The sequence below is a fragment of the Loxodonta africana genome, chromosome 1 (genome assembly GCF_030014295.1).
Source record: "Loxodonta africana isolate mLoxAfr1 chromosome 1, mLoxAfr1.hap2, whole genome shotgun sequence".
NCBI classification, from domain to species: domain Eukaryota; kingdom Metazoa; phylum Chordata; class Mammalia; order Proboscidea; family Elephantidae; genus Loxodonta; species Loxodonta africana.
In genome coordinates, this window is record NC_087342.1 from 12362192 (window position 1) to 12385555 (window position 23364).

At 37.9% G+C, this 23364-nt stretch overlaps 1 protein-coding gene across 1 annotated transcript in view; it reads left to right on the forward strand.

The window, feature by feature from the left end:
* EAF2 (ELL associated factor 2) overlaps window positions 1–23364 on the forward strand; it is a 48053-nt gene that overhangs the window by 11706 nt on the left and 12983 nt on the right. The window contains exons 3-5 of the mRNA XM_003412831.3: window positions 12575–12711; window positions 15016–15161; window positions 18109–18369. Of these exons, the coding sequence (XP_003412879.2) occupies window positions 12575–12711; window positions 15016–15161; window positions 18109–18369 (544 nt within the window). The remainder of the gene's footprint in view (window positions 1–12574; window positions 12712–15015; window positions 15162–18108; window positions 18370–23364) is intronic.

Consider the following 23364-nt stretch of genomic DNA (forward strand, 5'->3'; position numbering starts at 1 on the left):
ATGTCTTTGACTAAGTTCTCAACTGGATACCTCTCTTAAAGGAATGACAACTATGTTGTTGTTAAAGTGCTGCCTAGTAGGTTCCAACTCAAAGCAACCCTGTGTCAAGAGAAGCAAACATTGCCCAGTCCTGCACCATCCTCACGATCGTTATGCTTGAGGCCATTGTTGCAGCCGCTGTGTCAGTCCATCTTGTTGAGGTTCTTCCTTTCTTTTGCTGACCCTTTTCCAAGCATGATGTCCTTCTCCAGGGACTGGTCCCACCTGATAACATGTCCAAAGTATATGAGATGAAGTCTCACCATCCTTGTTTGTAAGGAACATTCTGGCTGTACGTCTTCCAAGACAGATTTGTTCATTCTTCTGGCAGTCCATGGTATATTCAATATTATTTGCCAACACCATAATTCAAAGGTGTCGATTCTTCTTCAGTCTTCCTTATTCGTTGTTCAACTTTCCCATGCCTATGAAGTGATTGAAAATTCTAAGGCTTGGGTCAGGTGTACCTAAGTCCCCAAAGTGACATCTTTGCTTTTGAGCACTTTAAAGAGGTCTTTGCAGCAGATTTGTCCAATGCAATATGTCATTTGATTTCTTGACTGCTGCTTCCATGGGCGTTGATTATGGACACAAGTAAAATGAAATCCTTGACAACTTCAACATTTTCTGTGTTTATCATGATGTTGTTTATTGGGCCAGTTGTGAGGATTTTTGTTTTCTTTATGTTGAGGTACAGCCCATACTGAAGGCTGTAGTCTTTGATCTTGATCAGTAAGTGCTTCAAGTCTTCACTTTCAGCAAGCAAGGGTGTGTCATCTGCATAGCATAGGTAGTTAATGAGTCTTCCTTCAATCCTGATGCTGTGTTCTTCTTCACATAGTCAAGCTTCTTGGATTATTTACTCGGCAAGACAATGAGTAAGTATGGTAAAAGGATACAACTGACAAATACCTTTCCTGATTTTAAACTACGCAGTCTCCTCTTGTTCTGTTCGAACAACTGCCTCTTGGTCTATGTACAATTAAGTGTTCTAGAATTCCCTTTCTTCCCAATATTATCCATAATTTGTTATGATCCACACAGTTGAATGGCTTTGCATAGTCAATAAAACATAGGTAAACATCTTTCTCATATTCTCTGCTTTCAGTCCATAGAATCCCTCAATATTGCAAGTTGAGACTTGAATTCTTTCTTTAGCTCTTTCAGCTTGAGAAATGCCAAGCATTTCCTTCCCTTTTGATTTTCTAACTCCAGGTCTTTGCACATTTCACTATAATACTTTGTCTTTTTGAACTGCCATTTGAAATCTTCTGTTCATCTCTTTTGTCATTTCTTCCATTCACTTTAACAAGAGCAAGCTTCAGAGTCTCCTCTGACGTCCATTTTGGTCTTTTCTTTCTTTCCTGTCTTTTTAATGACCTTTTGCTTTCTTCATGTATAATGTCCTTGATGTAATCCCGCAACTCGTTTGGTCTTCAGTCATTAGCATTCGGTATGTTAAATCTGTTCTCGCGATGGTCTCTAAATTCAGGTCGGATATACTCAAGGTCATACTTTGGCTCTCATGGACTTGTTTCGATTTTCTTCAGCTTCAACTTGAACTTGCATATGAGCAACGGATGGTCTGTTCTGCAGTCGGCCCCTGGCCTTGTTCTGACTGACCATATTAAGCTTCCTCATTGTCTCTCTTCACAGGTGTAGTCGATTTGATTCCTGTGTATACCATCCTGTGAGGTCCACGTGTATATTCGCCATTTATGTTGTTGAAAAAAGGCATTTGCAATGAATAAATCACTGGTCTTGCAGAATTCTATGGTGCAATCTCCAAGGTTGTTTCTATCACAAAGGCTATATTTTCCAACTACCCATCCTTCCTCTTTGTTTCAAGCCTTTGCATTTCAATCATCAATAATTATCAATGCATCTTAATTGCATGTCTGATCTATTTCAGACTGCAGAAGTTGGTAAAATCTTTCAGTTTCTTCATGTTTGGTATTAGCGATTGGTGCGTAAATTTGAATAATAGTTGTATTAACTGGTCTTACTTGTAGGCATGTGGATATTATCCTATGACTGACAGCGTTGTACTTCAGGATAGATCTTGAAATGTTGTTTTTGACAATGAATGCCAAAGCCATCCCTCTTCAAGTTGTCATTCTTGGCATAGTAGACCGTGTGATTGTCTGATTTAAATTAGCCAGTACCAGTCCATTTCAGCTCACTAATGCCTAGGATATCGATCTTTATACATTCCATTTCATTTTTGACAACTTCCACTTTTTCTAGATTCACACTTCATAATTCTGTGTTCCAATTATTAATGGATGTTTGCAGCTGTTTCTTCTCATTTTGAGTCCTGCCACATCAGCAAATGAAGATCTCGAAAGCTTTACTCCATCTACATCATTAAGGTTGACTCTTCTTTGAGGAAGCAGCTCTTCCCCAGTCATATTTTGACTGCCTTCCAACTGGTACTATAGCAAACAATGTTCCACTGCTATTCAGAAGGTTTTCACTGGCAATTTTTACAGAAGCAGACCGCCAGGTCCTTCCTCCTAGTCTCTTAGTTGGTAAGCTCTGCTGAAACCTGCCCACCATGGGTGACCCTGCTGGTATTTGAAATAATGGTGGCATAGCTTCCAGTATCACAGGAACATACAAGCCACCATAGTACTGCAGACTAATAGACAAGTGGTGATTTCATACTTTGAAGAGGCTTTTTGCAGTAGATTTGCCAATGACATCTATAGGAGGTAATTTTCAAGTATGGAAATTGTAAATTTCTGAAATAGTAAAGAATTCTTTTGAGAATAAGTACTCTCTCCACAAACCCACCAGAGATATGTTCAAAAAGAATATGCCTCATTATTGTGAATGTGTGTATGTGTCCATGAAGAAGAGAGAGACTGACCAACCATGTACACAAGTACCTTGTGTGTGGTAAGCCCTGTGCTAGGTAGTTACTGAGATTACAGAAGTATACTATACGTGATCAGTGTCCTAAAATGAATTACCATTTAATGGTAGAAGAGAGAAAATAGCTGATTAAAATACAGAAATATAACAGCTATCATTAAAGATAGACGTAGAATATTATGGGAACACAAAAAAAGAGACAACATAGACATGGGAGGGGGGAAGATTTCAGGATATGCTTCCAAAAAGAGGTAATGCTTGAACTGAGTCTTGAAGATGAGTTGATGTTACCCAGGTGAAGGAGAGAGGGAAGAGCATTTTGGGTAGAGAAAAAAAAGACATAGTCTAAGATACAACAACAAAAGAAAGTCTGTTATATTTGAAGAAGTATAATAAATCACTGTGGCTAGGTCAGGAAGGGTGCATGTGGAGATATGGTGGAATATGGAAAGATATTTAAGAATCAAATAAGGAAGGGCTAATGTGAAATGCAAAGAAATTTGAACTATATAACTCTTTTAGACAGCTAGAAAGAGAATTATTCAAACTACTACCTGTAAAGTGCAAGTATTTTTTTCTGCTGGGCATGTAAGGAGCACTGGTGGCACACTGGTTAAAAGCTCGGCTGCTAGCCAAAGGTCGCCAGTTCAAACCCAGCAGCCTCTTCAGAAGAAAGATGTGGCAGTCTGCTCCCATAAAGATTTACAGCCTTGCAAACCTTATGGGGCAATTCTACTCTTTTCTGTAGGGTTACTATGAGCAGAATCAACTTGATGGCAGTGGGTTTTTTGCTCCGTAAACTTACACCCAAAGCACACACACACAAAAAAACTAGTGTTCTGGGATGGTTAACACAAAAGGGTAACCCCTAAAGTCCTGATAGGATGACCAAATGAACACCTGATTATTGATCCTTCAGGCCAGGTTTCATTAGTGACTTACTAAGTTTACTAGGAGGTCTGTGCCCACTAGTAGAAATTATTTTTTTAAAAATATATAGACTTCAGAAGTTGTTTTTTAAGTTGATTTTTCTGATTCCCTTCTTGACAAAGGAGGACATGAATTTCTTGAGGATTTAGCTCTGAGAAGCAAGATAGCTTAATGTTGTGTCAGTGAAAACAGAGGATTTTGTTGACTCCATGGCTTATGGCTTTTTACAGTTCTCTTTCAAATGTAATATTGCTTACATACAATCTGGTATTATAAATATGGCCTATGGAAAATGGCATGAAAGTGGCGTTTTGGTTTTCAGTTTGTTATAGAATGCTACATCGTTTTAGAAAATCGAAGGTCTTTACATCTAAAGTTAATTGTATTTTTTTTAATTTCACGTAATGTCATCAATTACTGCTAGTCTTATTTTTCAAACTTTTGGTTAGGTTTATGCCATTTGTTTCTAATTTTATTGGCATGTGATTAGAGAATGTATCTTATAAAACCTCTACTTTGAAAACTTTGTTAAAATTTATTTGTAGTCAAATTATGTTAATTTTATAAAGTGTTGTGAGCATGTAAAACTATATTATCTGATACAGACATACCGATGTGTGTATGTGCATATCTAAACAAGTTTGTTTCTTTTCACCTGTATCCTTTTTTCAAACTATATATGCACAATACATATTTTAGTATATACCAAAACCAAACCCATTGTTGTCGAGTCGATTCTGACTCATAGAGACCTTGTAGGACAGGGCAGAACTGCCCCATAGAGTTTCTAAAGAGCAACTGGTAGATTCGAACTGCTGATCTTTTGATTAGCAGCCAGGGCTCTGTAGCTATAATTTCATAGGAAATTAATTTATTCACTATTTCACCTACCTTGGTCTTCTATCAATTCATCATTCTCTCTTGACTAAATAACATCCCTGGTTAAATCCCACTTTTTGCCTGTTTGCCCCCTATACCTGTGTAGCTGAGTGGGGCTAGAGAAAAACACACAGCCAGGTTGATTGATCTTACTCAAATTTCCTCATCACCACCCTCATGTAGGCGTTAATGCTGCCTGAAATCATACTTTTCTGCTGATATATCCTTGATTTTCTGACCTTTAAGTTTTGGAGGATTTCATGGTTCAGTCTTAGGCTTCCTTTCCTTTCTGTCTACATTCGCTCCTGTGGCAACTCATATATGGTTTAAATACTTGTCTTAGTTATCTAGTGCTGCATAACAGAAATACCGCAAGTGGATGGCTTTAACAAAGAGAAATTTATTTAAGTCTAGGAGGCTAGAAGTCCGAATTCAGGGTGCCAGACCCAGGGGCAGGCTTTTTCTCTCTGTCGGCTCTGGAGGAAGGTACTTGTCATCAGTCTTCCCCTGAACTAGGAGCTTATCAACACAGGAACCCCAGGTCCAAAGGATGCACTCTGCTCCCAGCTTCTGCTTTCTTGGTGGCATGAGGTCCCCCATCTCTCTGCTCATTCCTTCCTTTTATATCTCAAAAGAGATTGATTTAAGACACAAGGTAATCTTGTAGATTGAGTCCTGCCTCTTTAGCATAACTGCCTCTACCCCTGTCTCATTAGCATCATAAAGGTAGGATTTACAACACATAGGAAAATCATATCAGATGACAAAATGGTGGGCAATCACACAATACTGGGAATCATGGACTACCCAAGTTGGCACACATTTTGTGGGGACACGATTCAATCCAATACATTCCATACTTTGGCCCCCAAAAATTCATGTCCTTGCCATATGTAAAACACATTCACCCCATCGTATACCATAGCAAAAGTCTTAAATCCAAGTCCAAATTCCAAAAATTACTCTTCACCTGCTTCCAAAGTAAATGGTGGAACAGACACAAGCTAGACATTTTCATTACACATGGGAGAAATTGGAGGGAAAGAAGGGATAACAGGCACCAAGCAAGTCAGCAGAACACATTCCATTAGCTCTCAAGGTTTGAAAATAATCCTCTGTTCTCTGAGACCATTTAAGCAATGGCCCTGCCCTCCAGACTCTCGGTGTTGGACACACTCTCAGGAGTCTGGGTAGAGGTCCTTTGGCTCTGGGGTTTAGCTCCACCTTCCAGGCCCACTGAAATGGCAACTCTGCTCCCTAGGCTTTGGGCAGCCCCATTCACCTAGTCCATCTGGGTGGCTACTCTGCCCTTTGAGACTGAGACACTCTGCTTCCTGGTTCCTTGGCCTCTAGGCCCCTTGGGCCTTACTGCCCGCATTTACCCTGCTGGGGCAAGTGTTCCAAAGCTCTTTAGCTCCACCGATAAGTGCCTGGAGGCACCCCATCCCACCAGTAAACTTCGCCCAGAAGGCACTCAGCTCTCGTGCTCCTTGAGTCAGCAAGCCTGGCTCCACTGATAAGTGCCTGGAGGCACCCTACTCCACCAAGAAGCCTCCTGCCAAAGACACTCATCTCTCTTACTCTGTGGGTTGGATCCAGTGCTGTCTTGCCCTGGTCTCCTGGTTCTGCTGCTGCCTGTTCTCTGCTGCTGCTTCTCGCCATCTGCGCTATGTCCAATGTAACAGCTCTCCTCTCTTCCTTCTGAGTCCCCACCAGATTTGTCTTTGATGTCCATAATTCTACCAACAGTCTCCTTAAGGCAATCTAGGTTTTTACTGTTAGGCACTTTGAAACTCTCCTAGCCTCTAACCATTCACAGTTTCAAAAGTGCTTCCACATTTTAGGTATCTGTTAGAGCAGCACCCCACTCTTTCGGTACCAAATTCTATCTTAGTTATCTAGTGCTGCTGTAACAGAAATGCCACATGTGGATGGCTTTAGAAAAGAGCAATTTATTCTCTTACACTCTAGGAGGTTAAAAAAAAAAAAAAAAAGCCCATTGCTATTGAGTCGATTCTGAATCATAGCAACCCTATAGGACAACGTAGAACTGCTCCATAGAGTTTCCAAGGAGTGGCCGGTGGGTTCAAACTGTCAGCCTTTTGGTTAGCAGCCAAGCTCTTAACCACTACGCTGGAAATCCAAATTCAGCTCCAGGGGATGGCTTTCTCTCTCTGTCAGCTTTGGAAAAAGGTCCTTGTCATCACTCTTCCCCTGAACCAGGATCTTCCCCGCACAGGAACCCTAGGTCCAAAGGATGAGCTCTGCTCCCAGCACTGCTTTCTTGGTGTTATGAGGCCCCTGTCTTTCTGCTCGCTTCTCTCTTTTATGGTAGGTGGGTTTTCTCTCTTTTAGACCTCAAAAGAGATTGATTTTAAGATGCAACCTAATCTTGTATACTGAGTCCTGTCTCATTAACATAACTGCCTCTAATCCTGTCTCATTAACATCGTAGAGGTAGGGCTTACAATACATAGGAAAATTGTATCTGATGACAAGATGGTGGACAGTCACACAGTACTGGGAATAATGGACTAGCCAAGTTGACACACATTTTTGGGAGACAGAGTTCAGTCCATAGCAATACTATCTAGATGCTGATTATTCCTCAACTTATATCTCTAGCCCAGCCTGATTTCCTGAACTCCGGATCCTTCTGCTCAACTGCCTGATTCTCCACTTGGATGACTAAAAAGTTTCTTAAAACTGAGCTCCCTATCCCCAAACCTACTCCTGCAGTCTTTTTCTTCTTAGTAAATAGCGTCTGTATTCCTCAAGCCCAAACCCTTGCCCTCTCTCTCTCTGTCAAACTCCACGTTGCTTCTATTGGCAGATTCTCTTGGCTCACTTCTCACCAGTGTCTTGGTACAAACCACCGCAATTTCTTTCTGAGATTATTGCAGTTATATCCCAACAGGTCTCCCCACTTATGCCTTTGGTTCCTCCAGTCTATTCTTAATGCAGTAGCCAGGATGATTCCATAAAGATGCAAGTCACATCATGTCACTCTTTTGCTCACAACTCTCTGCCATCTCACTCAGTAACACCCAACTTACTATGATCTTCAAGGCCCTGCATGCCCCACTGTCACCCATTACTTCTCTGACCTCATGCACTACTACTGTCTTCCTCACTCACTCTGCTGCAGCCACACTGGCCTCCTATTGTATCACTTCAGGCCTTTACATTTGCTGTTTCTTCTTCCTATAATGTTCTCTTTCTCCCTGCATATACAGGGTCAGCTCCACTACTTCCTTTAGATATTTATTCAAACATCACTTCTTTAGTGCCTCTTTCCCTGGGCGCTATATGTAAAATTGCAACCTGTACCCCCAACACACATCCAGCTTAATGTTTTTCTCCTTAGTACTTATTACTGTCTAAGGTACTATGTAGTTTATTTATCTTACCTCGTTTGTTGTCTGTCTCATGTAAACTGCGTTAGGGCATAAATTCTGCTTTCTTTGTTCCCTTCTGCAGCCTCTACTTCTAGTACTATGCCTACTGCTTAATACATATTTATTGAATGAATGAATAGATGAATGAATTTCAGTGATTAAAATGTTTAAATTTCTACAATGATTAAAATTTAAATTTCAGTCAAAGTTAAAACTTTTCTCTCCTCCAGCTTTTCTATTCTTACCAGGATAATTTTTTTCTATTCACATTTAGTTCAAAGTTGGTATACTGACTTTTTATTTCTTTCAACTTATAGTATGTTTATTAGTTATTTTAATTCTTTATTTCTTCTTTACTAGTTTCATCAAACTTGTCCCTCTCTCTTTCCCCCTTGTTAATTTTGGGAGCACTGTTGCACTTTTCCATTCTATTCCTGATTACTTTCTTTTCCTGGTGTTCATAGTCAGGCATATAATTCTGTATTCTTATATGAAAATTCTGTTTATCCACTGTTCCCCTGCCCACCTCCATCAAATGAGGCTTTTAGAATACTTTTATTGTCCCTTAACAGTAAGATCTAGCCCTCCTCCTTCCCACTTCCCTCCTCTTCCTCCTCTACCAAACACCCAGGCTTTGCCATGATAGTGGACACACTGCAGAATATCTTCATGTCAAGAATCTTTATTGAGCTCTTACATTACACATTCTCATATATACCACGTTCATTACACATTCTTTACCTAGCTAAAGGTAAGTATATATAAATAGCCAGGTTCCTTCCTTTGCACATTGTTATTCCATCTTCATTCCCCTATGTTGAAGTTTTCTTCTCATTCACTTGTTGTATGGGTTAGAGTCCTTTCTTGACCCTTATTCTCAAATGAGGTATGCACTCACCTTTATTTTGTTGTGTGTCTTTTGGTTGACTATCTTCAGTCAGTCATACAAACCAACTACAAGTAATTCCATGTGGTTCGATTGTGAGGAATAGCAGATTGAGAATATTGAAAAAGAGATGAGAAGATCATGGAGGAGCCCGTCTACAGGTTTATGGAATATGGCTTTTATCCTGAATATATAAAGATTTTTAAGCATGGGAACACTATAATCAGAACAGAGTGGGGAACAAAACTGGAAGGAGAATAGGGAGAAGGATAACAGTGGTCTAGGTGAGATGATGATTGGGTTCTGAAGTTGGGTGGTAACAGTGGAATGAACACGGAGATGATAGGATGTATTCAATAGTTATTTAGTGTAAAAAAAATTCAATAGTTGTTTAGAGGCAAGGATAATTCATAAGCTTAAGAGTTGCCTAGTACTTTAATAGTCTTCCTTGGGGTATGGAATAAGGGACTGGGCAGAAATTAAAGTTTAAAAATTAGTAATGGTGTTCAATTTAATGAGAAAAAGTTTTAATTTTAAAAGTATAGAACTCAGGTATAAAGATTGTGAAAGCCATGTTTAACTTGTTGCCGGTGCTCAGAAATTGTTCATATTCAACATTCATTGAATGTCTGTCAAGGGCTTGGTACTTGTTTAGATGTTGTGACAATAAAAAAGATTAATGACTCCGTCCTTATTCTTCAGGAACTCAGAATATAATAATGTACTGTAGTTTTAAGATATATTCCATCCTAAGTAAGAATGCAGGTGTCTTTAGGAAGAATATACTGCACAAATCTCTGTTCACCTATAGAGTCCTTGGATTGCTGTTTTGGGGTGTCTTACTAATTTGTTTTCAGCCAAGACAGCTAGAACATATACTTGCCAGCCAAATGTGCCTGGTTTGCTTTGTCATGATCACACTTCCGGACCTCCAGCTTACAGGGCTTCAGCTAAGTGCTCCACATCTCACCCTTCCAAGGCCACCCCAGAAGTGTGTGTCCTTGTCCATGTGCTATGCATTCTTGATTTCCTATAAATCACTTTAGTCTTAACCTGTTGCCATAAAGTTGATTCCGTCTCATAGCAACCCTACAGGACAGTGTAGAACTGCCCTCTAGGGTTTCTGAGATGGTAATCTTTATAGAAGCAGACTCCCACATCTTTCTCCCGCAGAGCAGCTAGTAGGTTTGAACCACTGACCTTTTGATTAGCAGCCAAGCACTTAACCACTGCACCACCAGGGCTCCTAATTCGGTTTTAAAAAAACTAAAAAAAACCAAACCCATTGCTGTTGAGTTGATTCTGACTCATAGTGACCCTATAGGACAGAGTAGAACTGCCCCATAGGGTTTCTAAGGAGTGCCTGGTGGAGTTGAACCGTTGACCTTTTGGTTAGCAGCCGTAGCTCTTAACCACTATGCCATTCTAGTCTTAGGGGAGAAGTTAAAAAAAAAAAACCTGGTTCTTTCTTTCAATTTCACCCCCAACCCTCATACTTCTCAGAAGTCTCCAACCTACTGCTCTTAGGGCATTCTCAGTCACTAAATCTATTTCATACTCCTGTCGTTGTTGTTGTTGTTTGGTGCTGTTGAGTTGATGCAGATAGTGACCCCATGTGACAGAATAGAACTGCCCGTGGAGTTTTCTAGTCTGTAATCTTTACTGGAGCAAGACTTTCTCGCATGGAACCGCTGGGTGGGTTTGAATCACCAACCTTTCAGTTTAGCCGCTGAGCTCTTAACCGTTACACCACCAGGGCTCCTTATATTCCTCCTAGTGGTCATTTATGAAATCTCTAATGCTTAACTTACCTCTCCCCTAAGACTAGAATGGCATAGTGATTAAGAGCTACGGCTGCTAACCAAAAGGTCAACAGTTCGACTCCACCAGGCACTCCTTAGTCACCCACTTCTATCTTGACCTAGTAGTACTATTGTATTTGACAAAATTATTATGATTGGCATTTAAAATTTTTAATATACTTTTATGAAGTTCAAAAACAAGCAAACAATATATTGTTTAGGAATATATATGTGGGATAAACCAAGGGAATGATAAACATCAATTTGTTTCAGAGTTGGAGAAAGCGGTAGAAGATGGGGAGAGTGCACAGATTATTAGTAATGATCTAGGTTTCTTTAACCTTTTATTACAGAAAATGCATTAGTATAATTAACCATCTATGTACCTGTCACTGAGCTTCAGCAATTATCAATATTTCACTAATTTTTTTTTTCTTTTTTTTAGTCTATTCCCCTACCACTTTTTTCCTGGCCATGTTTTAAAGTAAATCCCAGACACTATGCTGGTTCACCCATAAATGCTTAAGTATGAATCTCTAAATGATAGGGACATTTTTACCTCAGTACAGTGCTGTTGGAGCCCTGGTGGTACAGTGGTTAAAGTGCTCAGCTGTTAACTCAAAGGTTGGAAGTCTGAACTCATCAGCCACTCCACGGGAGAAGGATGTGGCAGTCTGCTTTCCATAAAGGGTTACAGCCTTGGAAACCATATGGGGCAGTTTTACTCTGTCCTGTAGGATTGTTTTTTGTTTATAGGATCATTATGAGTCAAAATCAACTTGACGGCAATGGTTTGATTTTGGTTTACCATGCTGTCATCACACCTAACAGAATAGTTGGTAATGTCTGGTCCATATTCACATTTTCATGATGGTCTTCAAAAATGTCTTTTTACAGGTTTTTTTTTTTTTTTTTTTCCTGACCAGGATCCAAATAAGATTTCTACATTGCATTTGTATATTATGTTCCTTAAATCTCTTTTATTCTATAAAAATATTTTCCCATTTTTATACCATTTTTTTTTTTTTTTGAGAAACCAGGTCATTTGTCCTAGAGAATATACTCATATTCTAGATTTCAAATTAATTTGTTCTAGTATTAATTAGCTTGTTCCTCTGTTCCCTGTATTTTCTATAAACTGGTAGTTATATCTAAAGGCTTGGTGAGAGTCAGAATCTTTATGTTTTGTTTTTAAAGAAAAGAATAATTTATGAATGAATGGTTCAGTGTGCTTTCTTTTATATCACATCGTGAAACACATATGATCTGTTGTCCCACTTTAGATGATGCTAAAATTAATCAGTGGATTCAGCATAACATTTATTTTCTTTAATCTACACACAGGGGAGGCACCACTTTAAGAAAGTACCAGATTTTCACCCTAAGCCCATGAAGCAATAAGGAAGAGGGGCGGTAGGGAGTATGATTCTGGGCTCCTGCTCCTTTATTTGTGAAATATATTGGTTGTTAGAATTATATCCCACTTATCCATAATAGTTCAGTGAAACAAATTTTTACTAACTCAAGGCAAGTGTCTTATCTATTCCCTTTCCTCAACTGTAGCAGCTTTGACATCTCAACCTCTCTTTATCTCTGTCTTTTTTACTACAGCCGTTGGTTTTAAGGTGGTGAATTTAGGAGTTTTAAGGAAGTAAATTTAGGAGACAAAGTATAACATGGGTTAAGAAACACAGGACTAGAAGATCTTAAAGGCTGACTTTCTGTGGAAAATTTCAAGTAATGGTAATTAACTTTTTAAACAGGGTTCAACTCCACCAGTAACTGTTTTCAAAGGTTCAAAGAAACCTTACTTGAAAGAATGCATTTTGATTATTAACCATGATACTGGAGAGTGTCGACTAGAAAAACTCAGCAGCAACATCACTGTAAAAAAAACAAGGTATGTGGTTTAATGAAATGATTTATTTTGTCAACTCATAAATTGCTAAGGAAATGTCAGGGAAAAAGGTTATTGGATTAAGTCACTTATTTTACTAAGGATTATCTCTGTACAAAAAGGTTTATACTTTGCAAGTTTAAGTTTGGTGAGATTCCTTAGCCAAAAGTTTTTACCAGTCCTCTCTATGATATATGAAAGTTTGTTACGCTTCTAAATGTTTTCTATACATGTTAGGCATACCTTTAGGAAGACCTTCACCGAGATGGATTGACTCGGTGGCTGCAACAGTGGGCTCAAACACAGCAAAGATTGTGGGGATGGGGCAGGACCAGGCAGTGTTTTGTTCTGTTGTACATAGGGTCACTATGAGTCGGAACTGACTCTATGGCACCTAACAACAACAGGCATTCCTTTTATTCTGTTGTAGATAATACCCTAGAATTGGATTGAAAGGAACCATTATATATTCTTCAAAATAATTTTATCTTCATTAGGAAATATTTATTGACCACCTAAAATATGTAAGGCATTAGAAAAAGGAAAGTTTACTATACAAATACTAGCCTCAAAAAGTCTGCATTTTAATTGTATTAACAGACCATACCACTGAAAAGGCCAATAAGAAAATATGGTCATCTCAAATCCTTTCTGTAGGGTTTCTGGAAATAGGAGGGACATTAATAGCCCTGTAATGTAAGGGTACTTGCTCTAAAACCTATTCAAACAGTGTAGACAAAAATTGCTGTGGGTATAAAGGGGGGAGAGGAGTCACATTTTATTGGAGAATTCGGGGAGACCTTATTGATGTACCTTGAGGGAAGGTTAAGATTCAGATCTCCTTTTGTTTATTTGTCTGTTTGTTTGTTTAGTCAAACATACCTGCACATAAGAATTACCTTGGGTGCTTATAAAAAATATGAGTTCCTAAATCTAACCTCAGATCAGGTGAGGAACCTGGGAAACTTTTTTTTTTTTTTTAATAAACCTTCTCCACCCAGGTGATTCTTACTAGTAGGAATGTTTGGAAAAAACTGATTTAGTTGGTCAGAGAGAATATGAGCATATAAGCAAGATTTGAAGACAGGAATATATCTGACTTACTAAGGGCCAATGAATAAAACCAGTTTGAACAGAGCAGAGATTTATCTCTATACCTGTGTATAGTGCTGAGAAGTGGGAGGTGATATTGATGGTGGGTTAGGGGTAAGATAGTAAAGGTAGATTGAAGTTACTACTAGCCAAAGAATTCATAATTCAAATCCACCCAGAGGCACCGAAGAAGACAGGCCTGGCAATTTGCTTCTGAAAAGTCACAGCCTTGAAAACCCTGTGGAGCAACCATGAGATGGAACCAACTTGATGGCAACTGACAACAACAGGAAATTAAGACATTGTCTTGATGATGGTGGTTACATATTTAAGTTTTTTAACCAGAGTTTAGCATACATACAGCTTTATTTTGAAACATTAGTTCAGCAAAGAAACTGGGAATGATGAAACAATGTTGGAAACAGAAAAACGTAGGTAACTGTAATTTTTGAAAGAGGGAATGAAGAGAAAAATGAGGTTCTAAATACTTTGCAAAGGAAAAATTGACAGGAATTACCCGTTTCCTCTTTCTCGAGCCAGTCCCGACTCATAGCAGTCCTATAGTACAGAGTGGGACTGCCCCATAGGGTTTCTGAGGCTATAAGCTTTACAGAAACAGACTGCCAAATCTTTCTCTCACCAATTGGCTCGTGGGTTTGAATGGCAGACCTTTTGGTTAGCAGCCCAGTGCTTAACCACTGTGCCACCGGGACAGGAATTAGTGACTAGAAATGGGAGAGGCAGGGTCAAGCACAATTAAAAATTATGTATAATTAACCACCTATACTCTTTTCTTAAAGGTCTTGAAAGAAAAGTGTGTGAATCTCCTTTAGTAACATATCTTAAAGCTATGAATTTCAAATGTGGAAGTGATTTAATTTGAACAGAAATGGTAACTTTAGAATTTAGGAAACACTTTGTACCTCTTTTATTTTAGTCATTTGTGTATGTCCTGTGTCTCCAGTTTGAGCAGTGGTTTTGTTTTTGTTCATATTTGTATCCCTCAGTGGACCCTACATGTATGTCATACACACAGCAAGTGGCTTCATAAATATTTGTCAAATAATGAATTAAATTACTATTTTGATTCTTTAACATCATTTTAAAGAGCTCTAGGGAAAAGAATAACTGGTCAACTTTGGTAATTTTTTTAAGATGAGATTGTTGGTACATTGCTGTCCTGCTTTTTTTGACCTTTGATATCCTTAATTGCAGAGTTGAGGGAAGTAGTAAAATTCAGTCTCGTATAGAACAACAGCAGCAACACATGTGGAATTCAACTAGGACTCCCAATTTTGTAAAACATTCTCCACCCAAAGACAAGATGTCCCCAGTATCTCCAATGGATGATATTGAAAGAGGTAAAATCCAAGTATATATGATGTCCCTTTATAAAAGATTATAAAGAAATAGTAAATGAAAATCTTCACTTTAACAATGGAACTAACTCTAAACTTTTTTTTACAAGCACAGTATTCTTTGTTATTACGTGTTTTTCTGGGGGAGGATATATCTCATGATTTAGGGTATTATGTAAGTTCCAGACTGCATGTGAGAGGAGAAGAAGGAACTGTTGAAATGTGTTTAACTGGAGTTTTCTTCTTTTTGGCAGTTGTGATGATTCTTATTCAATTCTTCACAACATCTTCCTGCCAAAGTTCTTTATGTATCGCCAAACTGTAGATGTCTGAGGTGTCACCAGACCAACAGGGAAGTGAGGAGATGTAGTAAGCAGAGGAGCAGCAGGCCAGTTCTGAATTGCTGCTCATTTCTAGGGAAGGTATTTCTAGGGAGATACAGTCCTTCTGAAAGTAAGAAAACTTCAATCTCCATTTCTTTCCTAGCTGAAGTTTGGGTGTTGGTGTTATGTGGATTATAGCGGCAGTGAGACCCTGGTCACCAAAGTATATTTGCTTCTGCATTTTTCTTTCATAATTTACACATACGTCTCCTATACCACTTGCTGCCTTTAAGGCCTAGTATAGTATTGGTTCCCTGATGTTTCCGTGGCCACTTCACAAACAGCAAGGAAAACATAAGCTCAGAGCCCTTGTTGCTGTAAGAGATCTTTAATTTAATTTTATTATTATATCATGTCTGCTTCCAAAATGGATTTGAATCATGATATCATTATATGTATGTATACAGTAAAATTCAGAAACAGAAGATCAAATGTTGAAGGGGAAGAGGAAGAAAATTTGCTAATTATTAAAACATTAAATTTGGCTCTGAGCTTCCTAGCCACCAAGACAAAAATGAAGACACAAGTAGCATATTTTGTATTATTTTTTTTTTTTAAGAGACAGTTTCCAAAGAATCTACTGAATTCTAAAGGGAATCATCGTATGGAACCTGTCCTAGTGACCATTGAACTATACAGTGTCATCAACAATAATTTTACAATATAGGCAGAAGTTCCTCCATGTGGCAGCTTTTTAGCAGAGACCTTAATAAAAACATTGCATTGATGTATGACTAAGGGAAAAGAGATCTGTAGAGGATAAGTTAACATGATCCAAACATAAAGCTTTGTTCATCTACCTTTGTCTAAGAATGGAACTCTGTTTACCTTGACGTGTCGTATAGCATATTCCTTAGAATGTGTTCTTTAAAATAGTGTTTTCTTGACCCTGCTGTGCCACTGTCTCCTGCTAGGATGGTTGAATCATCTTTTCAAATCTATGACTGTATATCTGGCAGTTGTACAAGCCTTCTAGTATGTTTGTGGTTTAATTTTTACATTTATGTCTTTGAGCTATCCGGAATTTTAAGAAATAAGAATCCAAATTTCCCGTCTCCCCGATGGTATCAATAAATAGGTATTGATAAATACAGTCTTAATCCATGTATTGTATAAGTCACCATTTCTTCCACTGATAGGAAAGGTCATTTTTATCACATGCAAAATTTTCACAGCCTAAGATATATGAAAAAGCAATCAGACTCACGATGCTATTAAAATGCACATTTTAAGATTAAGAGATACTTTTCAGTTTTGAGATTGCAGTAGCTAAAAAATATGTCACCTTCCAGTGTTGATGAGGATATAAAGGAAATAATCGTGCTCAAGCATGGTTGGAGGGAGTATAAATTGACAAATCTTTATGTTTTGAAGAGCAATTTTTATATGTAAAGCACGTAGAACAGTGTCCAGCACATGGATACTATATTAGGGTTTGTTATCATTATCATTATCCTTTTTTTTTATTTAGTAATAATTATGAAAAGGAGCCCTGGTAAAACAGTAGTTAAGCACTAACCAAAAAGTTGGGGGTACAAACCCACCTAGTGGCTCCACAAGAGAAAAACCTGGCAATTTGCTTCCATAAACATTAAACCCATTGCCATCCTGTCAATTCCAGTTTGTAGCAACCTTATAGGACAGAGTAGAACTGCCTCATAAGGTTTCCAAGGCTGTAATATTTATGAAAGCAGACCGTCACATCTTTTTTCCTGCGGAGAGGCTGATGGATTCGAACCACAGCCTTTAGGCTAGCAGCCAAGCACTTAACCACTGTGCCACCAAGACTCTTTCCATAAAGATTACAGCCTAGAAAACTCTATAGTGCAGTTCAATTCTGTCACATGGGATCACTATGAGTCAAAAATCAACTCATCATCACCTAACAAGAGCATTAAAAATGTACATATCTTTTGCATAGAAGTTCTAGTAATTTCTCCTACAACAAAACTTATATAAATATATAGATAGTAGATATCTGCATAGCCATATCTACATACTAGTCACACAATGGGTCAGAATTGACTTGATGGCAACAGGTCTGGTTTTTTTATTTTTAGTCACACAATAATGTTTCATGCATCATTTTTGGTACTAAGAAAAAAATGGGAAAATTCCAAGCGCCCAGAAGGGATTATAGCATACATATATATGAACACTTTTGAAAACAAAATTTGTATGTTTGTAAATGCTTAAAAAAACTTGTAAGAATTTAAATAAGAAGTAAACATGACCTTTGGGAGGTTGGATCATATGGCAGTATGAGAGATCCTTAACATGAAATATATAGTATATATAATTCGATTTACATATGTATTTAAGTACAGTGGTATAAATAAGCATGGATTTAGATATTGCCTGTGGCCATTGTCACTGAATTCTTTAAATTTTCAAAAACCCGTTTTTGAAATATGCTTGATGTTTGAGGAGGATTTTAAATAAAATGCTTTAAATTCTGTAAATGTATGTTTGGTCTTATTTATTCCTTATCAACAACTTCTTAGGAAAAAATACATTTAAATTTTGTTATATGTTATTTAACCTATCTGTTTTTATTTTATTTTCAGAACTGAAAGCAGAAGCTAGTATAATGGACCAGATGAGTAGTTGTGATAGTTCATCAGATTCCAAAAGCTCGTCATCTTCAAGTAGTGAGGATAGTTCTAGTGACTCAGAAAATGAAGAGTGCAGATCCTCTCCTTCTGATCCAGGGAATTATAACTCAGGACATCATACCACGTCTGCCATGCCACAGTACAAGATTCCTGATGCAGAAGCCAGTTATAATAGATTTCATGACAACAGTGGCCTTATGATGAACACTTTAAGTAAGTATATGTAAACACAGGCAGTTGGAAAAGTAAGAATTCACAGTACTGCCATATGGATTATGATCTAAAATTTGAGTAAAGATTAGGAAGATTCCTATTTTATGGATTTGACAGTATTAACTATCGCCTTTTTATTGAATTATTCAGTTTCTTCTGACTCTGTGACATAACACGTTCTTAGTTTTTCTCCTGTCTTCTAGGTACTCTTCTTTCTCTCCTTTGCAGGTTTACAATCCTCTGTTCAGTCATTAGAGTTGTAGTTCCTCAGTGTTTGGTCATAAGTCCCTTTTTCTTTTAATTCTATACTCTTTCCCAAGATAGTCTCCTTCACATTTCTTTTGCAAACAATACTTATGTGCAGATAACTTGCAACTTTATTTCTGTAGTCCAGATCTCTCTTCAGAGCTCTAGACCCGTATGTCTAACATCATATCTCTTAGTAAAAGACACTTCAGATTCATTTTGTCCGATACCAACTCATAATCTTTGGCTCACAGTGTTTCCCCTAATTGAAAAGCAGTGGCCATGTAATTATGCAAACCAGAAGCTTGATGGTATTCAAGAATTAACTTTCTCTTCCTCTTTACAGTGTAGCCAATCCTTCACCAAGTTCTACTGATTTTACCTTCTAAATATTTCTCAAATTCATCTACTTCTCTGCATCTCCACCCCATCACTCTGGTTCAATTTGCCATATTTTCTCCTTCTCTCTGTCTGTATATTCTTATCTACTTATAAAAGAGGGATCATACCATGTTTGTCCTTATGAGTTTGATTTATTTCACTTCCAGGTCCACCCATGTTATTATATGTTTTGTGACTCATCATTGCTTTTATGGTTGAGTAGTATTCCATTGTATGTATGTAGCACATTTTGCTTATCTATTCATTGTTGGTCGGCACTTAGGTTGTTTCCATTTTTTTGTTGTTGTTGTTATTATGAGTAATGCTGCAATGAACATAGATGTGCATATGTCTGTTTGTGTCACTTCTATTAGGTCTCTAGGGTATATACCTAGGAGTGGGATTTTAGATCATAAGGTAGTTCTATTTCTAGTTTTTTGAGGAAGCGCCGTACCATTTTCCATAGTGGTTGTGCCATTTTACACTCCCACCAACAGTGGATAAGGGCTCTAATCTTACCACATCCTCACCAACATTTGTTGTTACCTGTTCTTTAATCACTGCCATTTTAGCCAGGGTGAGATGGCATCTCATTGTAGTTTTGATTTGCATCTCTTAATGGTTAATGACCATAAGCATCTTTTCATGTATTTGTTCACTGCTTGAACGTCCTCTTTGGTAAAGTTTCTCTTCATGTCCTTTGCCCAATTTATAATTTCTGTATTTTCTTGCTTTAACTACTCCAATGAGGTCCTAACTGGTTCACCCTTTATCTACTCAAACCCGTTTTTGATCCATTATCTGCAGTGCTGCCAGATTGATCTTTTCGCTATTCAAATATAATTTTCACGTCTCCTGATTTTAACCTTTCAGTAGCTTCTAGTTTCTTTTAGGACAGAGATAAAATGCCATAACTTAATGGTCTTGCTCCTCCTGTTCTAGCAACACTTGCCTTCTTTCCACCACTATACTCAATCATACTTTCACCCCTCAGAGCCCATTTGTATGCCGTTCCTTCTCTTCATGTAGTTAACTCTTCCCCCTTCAGATTCCAAATTAAGATTTACTTTGTCTGGGAAGCCTTCCTTGACCCTCTGACAATGTCATATCCCCCTTTTTATAGATTCTCAAGAGCATCAGGTATCTCTTCATTATTTCAGTTGTCACAATTATAATTTTACAGCTGTTTGTGTGATTTGCTCTCTTCCTCTAGAGTAGAAACCAGGGATCTTGTTTGTTTGCTTATCAGTGAATACTAGTGCCTAGCACAGTTCTTGATACATGGTAGATATTCAGTAAATGCTTTTTAATAAAGGAACGCAATTCGATTCTTCTCTGAGGAAGAATGGAACTTTCCATCTGTATATTTAAAACTAACCTCACTGTGCTAACAATGAAAAAAGTAAGCATCTAGGAAAGACTGACTAGCTCCAGCCTAATAACAGAACCAAAGAAGAAAAGAGCCAAAATTGGTGGCAAAGAGAGTAGAAGCTGTGAGTTAACTAGGAACCAGGAAAGATCTTTCAAAAGTAGAGTGATTTAGGTCTTCAGTGCTATTATTCCTGACTTGGGAGGTGAAATTGCAACAACTGATATCTTGTATGGTCAGGAGAACATGGAAAAAACTCAGCTTGGTTGGACTGAATGAGAAACTGAGTAAAATTTAAGAAAACATTCTCAGAAATTACTGAGTTCTGTAGTTGATAGAGCACGTGACTAGGAATCATAATATCTGTATTATATTCCTTACTTCATTACGTATTAGTTATTACGTGATCATTAACAAATCATTTCAGCTTCCTCATTGAAAATGGAGATTGTGTTTTTGGCATCCTTGCCTTGTAGAACTTTAGAGGGGTTTGTGAGATTTTCTATTTTAAAATTTTTTTAGAACTCTAGAGTGGTTTTCTGGTGCAATGTGGCACTGTGAATTAATGTTTTAAAAACTACTTCTGTACCAAGCATACAGTAACAATGCATAAAGTCTAAAAAGATAAAAATCAGACATGGCCAGGATCAAATATAAGGTAGACATCTCCATACACAAGAAACTAGAACAAATACAAAACAGTGAGCTTAGTGAGCTGAAGCCATTGGCTCTGAATTCAAAAGGAGGTGGTGGTTGTAAGGAGTTTGGTACTTTCAGGGAAAGGTAGTTTAATAGTGCTTCATGTGACTCAGGGGACTTGAGCCATGCTTTCTACTTGGAGCCAGAGAATGTGTGTGTGTTTTGGGGGATGTAGAATGGGAGTAATCTTCAATTAATAAAAGGAGACTAGAAAAATGGTTATTTACATACTGACTGAAGCTATTGGTTTTCAGAAGCTGTGAGTATAGTGTTGGTAGGATTTGCTACCCATTTCCTCCTTGATGGGATTTGCCATGTTGCCAATATCCCAGGAGATAGCAACCCCCAAATGGGCTTATGAAACCTGTTTCTGGTAAAAGGTCTTAGAGGAGCAGCGGAGGGAACCACAAAACCATAAGTAATGAGTTGTGTGAGGGCAGAGAAAAATAGAAATTTCCCCCTCAAAATGAGCAAATATTTGCTAAAACATTTGAAAAAATTCTAATGCTAAGAGATCAGCCAAAAAAATAAACAGTTGGAGCAGGGATTCATTCCAAATGAAAATCCTTTTATAATACAGTTTAAGACAAAGATATTTAAAGAAATACACTCAGAGAGGATGAAGACATAAAACTTTCTTTAAAAAAGAATTACAAAACCAAGCCAGGCAGGAATAAAGCCAAATGCAATAGATATTTTTAAAACAATCAGTTAGAAAGACTGGTCATTGAAATTTAAAAAAAAAAAATTGATGAGAAACACTGTAGACTGGACACAGTTGAAGAATAAATTAGTGAAATGGAAGATAATACCGAGGAACTATGCCAGCACACAGCATACGTGAGAGAAATAAAATGAGAGAACAGTTCCGAAAAAAGGAGGATAGAGAAGATTGAAAATTTGTGCAGTAGGAGTTTTAGGAGGTAGTGGAGGGAATAGTGTAAAAAGTCAACTCTGAGATACTCTAGAATTGAAGAAAGACATGAATCTTTACTCTAGCTACAAAGCAGGATAAGTAAAAATATATCTAGACTTTGAAGAGTAGTGAAACTACAGAACATCAAGAGTGAAAAAGACAATCTTAAAAGCTACAGAGAAGCAGGCAGATTGTCTACAAAGGAACAAAAGACCACAGAAGACTACTCATTAGCTAATTGGGTAGGTCAGAAGATAAAGGAGTGGGAAATACCTCTAAAGTGCTAAAGGAAAATAATTTTAACTAGAATTTTACACTGTCATTCAAGAGCAATATCATTTTCAGGCACATAAAATCATAGAGTTTACCGTCTATGTTAGTGGCTGTCGAGTTAGCCTCCGACTCATGGTGATACCATGCACAATGGAATGAAACGCTGCCTGGTCCTATACCATACCCATGATCAGTTGTGCATCAGACCATTGTGCTCTGTAGGGTTTTCCTTGGCTGATTTTCAGAAATAGATTGCCAGGCCTTTCTCCCTAGTCAGTCTTAGTCTGGAAGTTCCTCTGAAAACTCTTCAATACCACAGCAATGTGCAACCCTCCACAGACAGGTAATGGCTGCACATGAGGTACACTGGCCTGGAGCTGAACTCAGGTATCCCACAGGGGAGGTGAGGATTCTGACCACTGCAGTGAACACAGAGGATAAGTGAACGATATGAGAAACAGTAGTGAACAAAGAAATTGATAAAACGTCAATATATTTGACTAATTGTTGACCATAAAGAACAACTATGTTTTGGATATTTGGACATGAAAGGGTAAGGCTAGAATTCTAAATGACAGTTGCTAAATGAGAGAAGGAATAGTCAATTTAGATGTGCTAAGAACCTTGTTATGTATAGGAGGAAGATGTTGTTAGTTGCCATTGAGTTAGCTCTGACTCATGGTGACCTTATGTATGACGGAACAAAATATTGCCTGTTCCTGTGCCATCTTCTTGATCATTGGTAGAAGGAGGATAAAAGCACTGAATAATCGTGGTCTTTGTTAGATAACTTCATGGTTAATTATATATCGAAAATTTTAAAAGTAACCACTTAATGAATAAAAATTCAATTTATAGCTTTTATATCATAAATGGAAACCCTGGTGGCACAGTGGTTAAGAGCTACAGCTGCTAACCAAAAGGTTGGTAATTTGAATCCACCAGGTGCTCCTTGGAAACCATATGGGGCAGCTCTACTAAACAGGAAAAATGGCATAAAAACCTTTATCTAATAAAAGTCAGAGAAGGAAAAATGAAAGAAACCATAAGATTGATAAACAGAAAAAATGAGGTACAAATACATCCCAATATATCAGCAGTAACTAAAAAG